This window comes from Salvia hispanica, chromosome 3 (assembly GCF_023119035.1).
Source record: "Salvia hispanica cultivar TCC Black 2014 chromosome 3, UniMelb_Shisp_WGS_1.0, whole genome shotgun sequence".
NCBI classification, from domain to species: domain Eukaryota; kingdom Viridiplantae; phylum Streptophyta; class Magnoliopsida; order Lamiales; family Lamiaceae; genus Salvia; species Salvia hispanica.
Window position 1 is genome coordinate 36441004 of NC_062967.1, and position 11585 is coordinate 36452588.

At 34.9% G+C, this 11585-nt stretch overlaps 1 protein-coding gene across 1 annotated transcript; it reads right to left on the reverse strand.

Annotated features, from left to right (window-relative positions):
- Positions 1-6722: 6722 nt before the first annotated feature.
- On the reverse strand, positions 6723-7515 carry LOC125216953. Its single transcript, XM_048118743.1, has one exon. It carries the CDS (start codon positions 7390-7392, stop codon positions 6811-6813), a length of 582 nt encoding a protein of 193 aa, XP_047974700.1. The 5' UTR covers positions 7393-7515; the 3' UTR covers positions 6723-6810.
- Between the last annotated feature and the right edge of the window lie 4070 nt (positions 7516-11585).

Below are 11585 nucleotides of genomic sequence, written 5' to 3' on the forward strand. Positions count from 1 at the left end.
TTTTCATAGTCTTCTCTACATTATTCTCTTTTTTTACTTTATTATTTCTCCACTTTAACTATTTATTATCATTTTTACAAAACGGATGCAGAAAAGTCAATGGGACTGCTAAAGCGGGACGGAGGGAGTATAAAATTAGGACTCACATCTCATTATCATTACTCACTAATTTTCCTTTACATTTAGGGCTCGTTTGGTTTGTTGGTTATCGTTTCATTAGAAAATGTTTGGAGTCTCATAGAAAGTTCCTTTTCTGCGGTTAGCGATTTTAACTTAAACGTTTGGTTTGCCAGTAAAGGAACATCAGCTACTACTCACAAATTCCTCAATATCCTCATCCATTTTCTTATTTCCAACTTTGTCCCTCAAGAATTATAATTGGGTAAGTCATCACATCTCCAAAAAATTTCATGCATAGCCGCCGCGCACTTTCTTTTGTGCACCCATCTCACACCACAGCAACACAACATCTGTTTTGTTTAGAATGAGAAATTTATCCAAATCCTAAGGGCTTTGACTTCCAGAAATCCTACGCAAAATTGATAAGAAAAAAATTGTTAAGAAAATGGGCCACATCCTCCCCCATCTTCCTCCACTATCTCTCCGCCTCATCCGACGCCGCAAACCATGAACAACACACCCGAATTACCCGCGAGCGCCGCTGTCATGCCCTTCGTCTTCAACACACCTACTTGCAGGCACGCTGGCTCTCCGAATATGCCGACTTGAGCGGCGGTCGGTGGTTCTGGTGGCGGATGGGCCAGGGCCGCTGTGTTCGCCGACGGATCGGCGACGAATATGTGGTCGGATTGGGATTGAAGGAGAAGGGGGTCGACGCAGGTTGTAAATCTCAAATTGTAAAAAGTTTGGCTGAATCTCTTTCTCTTTCTGCATAAGAAAGAAACAAAAATTTAGGAAGACAATTCAGGGACAAAAGTGTAATTACATGTTATTTATGGGAAATACAGATATGTATCGGACCAAATTTTACCGATAAGTTAACTAGCCATTGCAGCCTCCAAAGCTTGGGCCGGGGCCCATTGCACGGGCCATACAAAAAATAAAACTGCCAAACCAAACGTCATTTAAGCCATGATACCAACAGGTAATTGTGACTATCAGACAAAGCAAACACACCGATATTAAAATATGTACCGGAATCAAATGAGACTCCTAAATTGGGACGGAGGGAGTAATACTTAAGAGTTTATTATTTCCAGTTATTCACTTTTTTTTATTACTATTATTATCATTACGTGATTAATATTAATTATGGTTTTAAAATCATTTGAAAAAACCGTTACATACAATAGGGCAATCTAAATTGAATTTGGGCCACATCTAATGGGCCTAGTCATTAGTTATATTTATTTATTTAAAAACGTCTGATCCATATGACTCGTTTCAACGAATGGGCCTCAGAACTATGAGTTTACAATTGGTGTACAAGAAACTATAGACAATTCAAATATTAATCACTAGTTTTAAGTGGTGAAATAATACTTACACTTTTGGTCTAATGACAATTTTCCAAGATCAAATATTCTGAAAAAATTAAATCTTATATGCCGCGTTATGTTACAAATATAAATAACATGATAAACTTTTGCTCAAATAGCAAATTAGTACATCAAACGACTTCGTTTTGATGATTAATTAGGTGATCGTGATATTTACCTTAAACTATTTTATGTAATTTTTTTTGTCTATTTACATATTTTAACGTTATACATTCGATTCAGTTTGATTAAACTTCAATTTTGGTAAAAGCTTGACTGGACACTTAAAAAGTAAAAATTACTCCATACTATATGTTCTTCACCACATTCAAAGTAGGTAATAAAGATGCTAACATTTTGTTCAATAAGTTCATACATGATTCATCAACATGCTATTAGCCCCAAAGTTCTATCCATTTACCTTAAATGGTCCATTTTATTATTTTTAATATTTCAACATTATAATCAATTAAAATATCTTTTTATTTTAAACAATTTCACTATCTATCAGTTACTCCCTCCATCCTTTAAATTTTGTCACATTTTGATCATGTACGAGTTTCAGAAAGGAGTTATAATGGAAAGTGAGCTGAAAAAATTAATGGAAAGTAGATCCTATTTTTATACTCCCTCCGTCCCCGATTAGGAGTCACACTTTGACCGGGCACGGATTTTAAGAAATATAAAGAAAATTTGATTGAAAAAGTTAGTGGAACGTGAGACCTATTTTTTTATATTGGTTTATAATAACATGTGAGTGGATTGAGTTAGTGGAATGTGAGACCTACTTACTATATATGATAAAAAATGAAGTGTGACTCTTAATTGAGGACAAACCGATGGAAAAGTGTGACTCCTAATCAGGGACAGAGGGTGTATATTAATTTTATAATAATATGTGTGTGAGAATTAGTTAGTGAAATATGAGGTCCACTACCAAAAAAGGTAAAAAGTTATATGTGACAAATTTTGTGGGACGAGCAAAAATGGAAAAAGTGATAAAATTTAAGGTATGGAGGGGATATTAGAGCATCTCCAGCGGCGCCCTTCCCGTCGGACGTCGGAGAGGCTTCCGGGAAGGGCGCCCGAGACGTCCGCCATTAAGGCGTGGAGGGACGGATGCGGACGTCCCATGAGGACGCGGGAGGGGCGCGGTCGTCGGCCGAAGGGCGTGCGGACGTCCGCCATTGTGGCGACTCGCGAACGTCGGGCGCGGACTTTCCAATTTTTTTATTTTTTGAGTGAACTGCATAAAAGGGCCCTAACTTTTCAGCTTGTTGCACCATTGACCCCTAACAAAAAAAAATCTCACCACAAGGATCTAACATAATTAGGGCTGGGGAAAAATACCGAAATACCGAAATACTAGGCCTTATCGTACCGAAAAAATATCGAAAATACCGAATTTTCGGTATATCGTGACTTTCGGTATGGTATGATACCTTACCGAAAGATTCCGGTAAGGTAACGGTATGAATTTTCAAATACCGCGGTATACCGCTGCATACCGAAATTCGGTATATACCGTAAATTAAGGTATATACCACAAAAATATAAACACAATTATATATAAAATATATTTTATATATTTTTAAATTATAAAATCTATTGTGAAATATAAATATAATTATGAATAAATTATATTTAATTTATTTTTAAAATTATAAATTATAAATAATATTTTAAAAACTCTAATTTTCTATTTTAATTGATGTTGAAAGTCAGGTATACCGCAAAAGTAAGGTATACCGAACTTCGGTACGGTATATACCGAAAATGAGGTACGGTATCGGTATAAAAATTTATCATACCGAAAATAAGGTATACCGAAGTTCGGTATACCGAAAACTTTGGTAAGGTAAAGGTATGACTTTTTCACATACCGTATTTACGTTAAGGTATACGGTATGGTGGTTTCGGTTCACAAACCAGATATTTTCAGACGATAACACCCTCAAGCCCTGAAAGGTCATTCTTGTCAAATTAACACTTCGCCCTGCCATGCAACCTGCTACATGTACTGACAGCTCTATGGATAAGAATTTTATGATATTGTTTTGTAAATTGGATAATTTATCTCACTACTATATTTATATGCTATAAAATGACAATATTACCTTAATGCAAATACATACACTTTTCTCTCTTTTTTTTTTCGTAATGGTTAATTTGTGATAGAGATGAACAATGCCACAATGGTCGATTGGAAAAAAATGGGTAAATTCTAATCTGCAAAAAAAATATTCAGCAGTTTGTGTTCTTTTTTATGGAGAATTATGCTCAAATTTTTTTCATCCCAAACAATACAATTTTTTTTTGGTTCAAATTCCCAAAAGAAATCCACAAAAAAAATTAAAATAGAGGCTTATAAATTCAGATTCAACACTGCCTCAAATTTGTTCTTAAATCGACATCCAGATCTGGAAAGTCACCACTTCCAAAACCTGCAGCAAGAGGAAAGTTGTGTGCAGCCGGATCCATTTTCGCCGAGCACCGCCACTACACTGGATCTAGTACAGCGGCGGCCGTTGGAAATCTGAGTAAACCAGCAGCTATTTTCACCCAGGCGACCGAAGTGCTTTACCGGGAGAGAACCGGAAGAGGGGAGGGAGGACATTCCAAGGAGTGCTCCAGAAATCTGAGTGGAAGAGAGGGTGGGTAGGAGTGGAGAGAGTATTTCCATTTTACGCAGAGAGTGGGTAGGAGTGGAGAAATCTGAGTGGAAGAGAGATTTTTTTATTTTACGCTGATAGATGTTCAGCAAATTTTAGGAGAGAAACTTTGAAGAAGAAAGTGGAGTGAGAGAGAAAAACAATAGGAAAGTGTGCATAGCAGGTGTGTAGAGTTCTACAGGTTTGAGGGATAACGAGACTAAATTGCCCTTCAAGCCATTTGGGCAATTTCGTCCGAAAAATGGCAAAATATGCAAGGTTTGTGATTTCATATTTTGTTAGACCCTTGTAGTGGGATTTTTTTTTTGTTAGGGGTCAATGGTGCAACAAGCCGAAAAGTTAGGGCCCTTTTATGCTGTTCACTCTCATTTTTTTTAAACTTTATATATACGGCTCGTTGCAAACTCTGTATATACGATTTTTTAAAAAAATCTAACGCCCCGTTCGGCTAGCGGCAAACTATAGAGATTTAAGGGAAAACAAGCATGCTTTTTCTTGTCGAAAACTCATTTTCACTAACTCATTCTCCCACACATTTGGAGTACTTTTTTTTAGTTTAAATATGTATGCTTTTTTTTTACAAAAAAATCGTTGCATTTTCCACGTCCGTATTCGTGTCGAAATTTTAATTCTGTAACGTAAATTGCATATTTGTGAATTTTTTTTATTGCGGAAAGTCCGCGCGGAAGGGCGATTGGAAGTCCGGATTGTGCAGTGGGAAGTCCTTATGACGTCGCAGGAGGTGTTTTTGGGAAAGGCGACAGAAAGTCCGTAGTACTGGAGATGCTCTTATAGTAAAATTTTTATTACAAAATTAATACTCACTTCATCCCCCTTATTAAATGATTTATATTTCCTTTTGGGATATCACAAGATAAACACTCCTCCCGTCTATGAAATATTGTTCAAGTTTAACTCGGCGCGTATTTTAAGAAATATGAAGAAAAGTTAGTTGAATTAGGGTCTTATATTTATAATATTAGTTTTATAATAGATTGTGAGTGTAAAGAATCAGTAGAAAGTAAGATCCATTTATAAAAAATAAAAATAAAAAATAAAGTGGAGAACATTTCATCAAAATGACAAAACTAGATAATATTTCAAAAAAAAAAAAGTATTCCATTTATTTTTTTGACTTTCTCTCTTACATTTTCATTTGTAGTAATTTATATTTTCTTGTACTTTAATCTACTCTATTAATAACTAACAAAACTCATTTTCTTGAGGTCACGGGTTGTAGCACAGTTGGCAGCACGGAGCTGTGGTGACCTTAAGGTCACGAGTTCAAACTTCACCACCCACTGGGAAACTTTCGGCCTTAATTCGCAAATCCGATCGAACAGGATTAGTTGGATTCCACCGAAGGTGGATTCGGTACCCCTATGATCAAACCAAAAAAAAAACAAAAAACATTTTCTTGTCTCACTCAGTGAGATTCAGAGATTAAATTCCTATTACTTTATTCATGAAAATTAAATGTAATTTTGTTAAGTGACACTTTCTCTCACCAAAACTATTTTTAACCTGTCACTTTCTTTATAAATTTATCCATAAAAAATATTACTATTCATTTTTCTTAATCCCTAACTTTAATACAGATATACTCCACGTAACACACAAAATAATTTATTCTAAAATTTTCTAACATTATCTATGTGTCATTTATTATCCGATGGAAGGAATACTCTATATATTCTTTTAGTACTACCACAAAAATTTAAAAATAAATATTTGATACTTTTTCTGTGCGTCTATAATAGAGGCGTTTGTTTATTTTTTATGAGAGTTAAATTTTGTTGAAAGTTATATAAGTTAATAGATAATAAAATATGTTAGGAAAAAGATAGAGAGACAAAAAGTAAATAAAATAAAACTAAATATATAAAATAAAATAAGTAAGCTTTTGCTGAAAAAAAATGATTCATATCCGATAGAACCCAAAAAAATATTTAAAGAGCTATAGAGGGACAGACAAAAAAATATGACTGAGACATAGGAATGTGACTATGAAAAAATAAAATAAAAAATTAAAATTGAAATTATGATTAAAAGTAAAAATAAAATTAAATGTTAGTTTATATGTTACTTCCTCCGTCCGCGACTAGGAGTCCCGATCACTTTTGTGCACCTATTTTATAAAAATAATAAAAAATAATTAAAGTGGAGAAATGATAAAATAAGACATGTCAACATTATTTTCTCTCTTACTTTATCATTTCTTCATTTTAACTATTTTTTATTTATTTTTATAAAATAAGTGTTTCATTTTAACTATTTTTATTATTTTATTCATTCTAACTATTTTTTATTATTTTTATAAAATAAGTGCACAAAAGCCACCGGGAGCTCTTAATCCTCTTAATTGTGGACTAAGGGAATATCTCACGGCTTGTAGTTTAATTAATCATTTATTAACTCTATATTATTTCTCCATTTCCATAGAAATATCCGTCCAATTAGAAAACCTTCAGGCCAAAATCGAAACATAAAACGTATCTTCATCTACCAGTATTTCGTCTCACTTTTTTCCAAGTATCAAAACAAATGTAACTAATAAAATAAAATAAATTGATATATTAACAATATTCTTCGCCTAACACCAACGCCAGCATAAGGTGGGAACAAAAAACCCCTCACCCTCACTGCGCCGGCAACGTCTCGGGTCTCCACACCACATCACCCGACCCGAATCCTACATCCGAATAGTCAAACAACCCGTCCAGCGCCACGTATTCACCGCTACCACTCTCACCTCCCCCAAACCCGAACCCGAACTCATCCACCTCCCAAAACTCGCCTCCGAACTCAGACGAGTCCGACTCGACCGTCACCAGCTCCTTCGCAGGAGACGATGCAGGAGGCGGAATCCCTAGCTCGTCGTCCGACGCCTCGAGCAGATAGCCTAGATCCGACCGCGATTCGCCGGAATTTGAAGCTAATTCGACGATTCCTTCGTCAATCGCTCCGGATTCGCCGTAATCCGACACCGATTCAACGATTCCTTCCCCGGAGGCTCCGGATCCGTGACCGGAAGCGGGAGAGGCGGTGATTTCCTCCTCGAAGCTCTTCATGAACGAGTCGAGGTCGTGGATCGAGGTGCAGAGATCGGAATCCTCGTCGTTTCCGTCCAGCAGATCCTCCCTCAGCCGCTTCACCTCCGGCGAGTCAATCTCCTCCGTTTCCGTTTCGTCCCTGGCTCGTTTCTTAATTACTTCCTCCATTGGATGAAAAACGAAGCTCCTAGCTCGATTTGCAGCGCGGAGAGTGAAATTGAATGTGTAACTGAATGTGAAATTGGGGATTGTAGAGAGAGAAATAAGCGAGTTCTGCGATGAGGAAGGAGAGAGAGGGAGCGGGTTTTTATAGGGGGGAGGGGGCGATGAAAGCGACGGGTGGGGGAATAAGGTGGGGCCCACGTCACGGACGTCTCGTCAATAAATAAATTAAACATCTTTTTTGGTTTGACGTGTCTGCTCGATTTTTCTGGTGTGGAATTTAGTATTGCGTGATAAACTGGATTGGAATTTGGGTTTGGGGTCCGTCAGTATGGAAGTGGGGACCACGGTAGCGCAGGGTCAATCACTCCTCCTTGCCGATTTTTCTTTTTTCTTTTCTTCACTTATTGTTATTTCTATTTTTCTAATTAATGGATCTCGTGATGGGATATGTAAATGAAGATACGAGTATTAATGATAATTTACTTTTTTTTAATAACTGGAGTGCGGTATTTTTATTGCGAATGGCCAGCAAAAAAAATTAAGTATGAGTAGTATTAGAGCATTCGCAATAGTCGGTAGGCCAGCTATTCTCTCCCCTGCCACGTCAGCAACACTAAAAAAACCACCTGCCACATCAGATTTAGGCCAACCATAGGCTAGTCATAGGCCAGCCGCAATAAAAATAATTCAAAATATACTACATTTACGGAATTAAATTTACGACACATATACTGAAAAAATTCGTTAATTTTATTTAAATAAAAAAAGTACATTAACCAAAAATAAAAAACATTACATAATAAAATAAAATCCGGGCTTCCACACACGAGCCACCGTCCCACTCTACTCCTCACTAATTTATTAAAAAATACATTAACAAATGTTAGTATGCTTTGAATCCATTATAGTTTGCCGCTAGCCGAACGGACATGTTTCTGTTTTAGGTCTTAAATTTGTATTGGGTCTAGCCCGTCGTCTGTGTGCCTATTTAAAAATTACATAATTAAAAAAAATCATAAAAAAACATTTAAAAAATACATTATATATTTTTTCAAAAAAAAAATTAAAAAAATTAAAAAATAGCGCTGGCCGATCAGGCCGATCGGCACGCCACAATGGCGGCCACAACAGCGGCTAGCGCATCGGCCAGCGCAACGCGATCGGCTAGCCCACGCCGAAATTTTGGCCGATTTCCCGCTAGCCTACTCCAATGGTTCGGCTAGCCGATCGGCTAGCCACGTCAATCGGCTAGCCGATGGCTAGCCTACCATTGCGGATGCTCTTACTGACAATTTACTTTTTTTAATACCTGGAGTGCGGTATTTTTATTGCGAATGGCCAGAAAATTAAGTACTATCTGTCCAAAGATAATTGGGATATTTTTTAATATTAAAGTTAAAAAAGGATAGTAAAAATGAAATAAAGTAAAAGATAAAGTAAATTATAAAAAATGATAAAAAAAAAAAATCAAAATTGAATGACTCAATTACTTTTAAAGTTTCAACAATAGACTTGTCGCGACGGTCTATTGCTGGACAAGAGGTGCCACGGTGGGTAAGGTGGTGCTGCGTTTGCGGCGTGGACGGGGCGGAAGGGACAGTGGCTTCTGCGGTTCCGCGTCGGTCTCCTTTCGTTTTTTTTTAGTTTTCTTAATTTATTTTGTGATGATGTGACAGAAAAGTTTTTTTTGGATGTGGTGTAATTGTTCTGGATTATTAAAGACACGTTTAGATAAGCCAAAAAGATACTACTTCCCCCGTCTCCCTTTAGGAGTCTCGGTTGAGTTCGGCACGAGTTTTAAAAAATGTAAAAGAAAGTTGATGAAAACGGGAATGTGGGTCCTATTTTTTTTATATTAGTTTTATAATAAAATTGTGAGTGGAAAAATGTTAGTGGAATGTGGAACCTAATACTATTTATAGAATATTTCAATCGGGACTTTTAAAGTGAGACATTAAAAAATGGTAAACGAGTGCTTCTAAAGTGGGACAGAGTGAGTATAATTCGACACTCTTGGAATAAAGGGAATGACATATTCGTAGGGATAAGGGAGTAATGTTCACCTTCTTAATGGTTGAAACTGTGAGTAGCAATAAAAAACACATGCAAAAAAGAATATAGTAGTATCAAATTAAATCATGAAATTTAGTTTATTTTGTTAGTCTCTTGAGATTGAAAATAAAATAGTAAATTATAGGGTTTTAATTTATATTAATTATTTCAGTTGTGTACAAAATGTCATCTTTGGTGAATTTTGGAGATAGTCAAAGCGTTGTTGTTTAATTATAGAAAAGAAATTTGAAGAAAAGATAAAAGTTACTTTAACAAAACAACGTCATTTTTATAATTAAAAAAATATGATATTTTATATACTAATGGCAAATTGAAAAAAATTATAATTTATAATTTAATATTCTGATTTGAAGTTACAATCAAAATTCAATCAAAATTCATTATATATTCAGCTATTATCCCAACGCAAAAATACTTACTTTTTCTTTAGTGTTTTATCATTTGCTTTATATACTACCTCATTTCTTCCCTCCATAAAATATCACCTAAAAAGAAAGATTTTGTGGCTTGCTATCTAATTATACTTAAACCTGAATTTAGTTGGTATCTGATTTTTCTTAAACTTGAATTTAGTTGTTATCTGATTTTTCTTCCACCTTAAATTTAGTTGGTATCTGATTTTTCTTAAACTTGAATTTAGTTGGTATCTGATTTTTCTTAAACTTGAATTTAGTTGGTATCTGATTTTTCTTACTTGAATTTAGTCGGTGTCTGATTTTTCTAGAATCTAGAAACAATTACAATCATTTGGCGGCCTAAAATGAGGATTATGTGGGTTGGTTTCTTGGTGTGGGATTTGGACTTGACTTAGAAAATTATATTTCTCCCAAGGTGGGCAAAACAAAACTAGTAGAATTGACTATATCAAAACCACCATTGAGATTAAAATAAGGTTGATGATAGATTACACCCATTCCTGTATATTTAGGGATTATTCGGTTTATAAAATTATAATATTATATCTCATAATTAAATCTATAATTATTTTAAAGTAGTTGAATCTCATAATTTAAAGCAAGATGAATAATTATGTACGTTATAGTATACGATACAAATATCGTATAGTCGAACTCATTACAGAAATTCGTGCCCTTTTGCTTTGTCACTGAATTATGTATTTATATTATTCATGATATTTATTTACAAAATAAGAGCATCCATAATTGGGCACACTTATAGCCCGTCCTATAAAACATTCTATCTTCTGCTACATCAATATTTTATCATTTACCATATCTATTTGCAATGGAACGCTTTATAGCTGGTCCTATAATTTTAACTCCTATATTTTGTTTATTTTTTATTTTTTATGTTTGCAAATATATCAATCAGCAAAATAAGTATAAAAACACAACAAATTAAAGGCAAATCCTATTGTTAGGATATATTTTTTTATACTTTTAATCGCCGGAGTTCATTCTTGAATTTAGAGAGAAATTGAGATGGGGGAAGAGAATGGAGTGAAAGATGTGAAATGGAGTAAAAAAAATTAGTGATATGTATAGAAGAAAATATATCAAAAAAAGGAAAATGTGTTGCATCGTCCGGACCCTCGCAATGGAGCAGAGGATAGGCCAGAGGATGCAAAAATCACATGATCATTCGCAGAGGATGGATAGGGTGCGGAGGAAAGAGGGTGCATCGTTCGGCCACCCGCAGTGGCAAATAATAGGGTGGAGAATGCATCGAGCGGGCTATCCTTAACCACGCTGAGGATGCTCTAACGTGGATAAACAAAAGCCACTTCTTATTAGATCTTCTCAGTTGCATGTTTGATTTAATGGATTATTTAATTATTAATGATAGATTTTTAATATTTTTGCCACAGTAAAACTATATCTTAAACAAATTCAAGTAAATTTAATATCAAATAATATTAAGATGATATTTTCAAGTGTCTATAGTGTTGTTCGATTGAATGTATATTCTATTAGTAGTATTAATTATGAATGATAAATTTTATACTTTTGCCGTAATAAAAAATCTCAAATAATATTAAGATAAGTATACTAGAAAACTCTAGTAGATGGGGCGACGCCAACCTTAATTTATAAGTATGAAATTTGCTTATTCAATAAGAAAGAATAATAAAGAAAGCAATTTGCAAAGCGGTTAGTCCAATA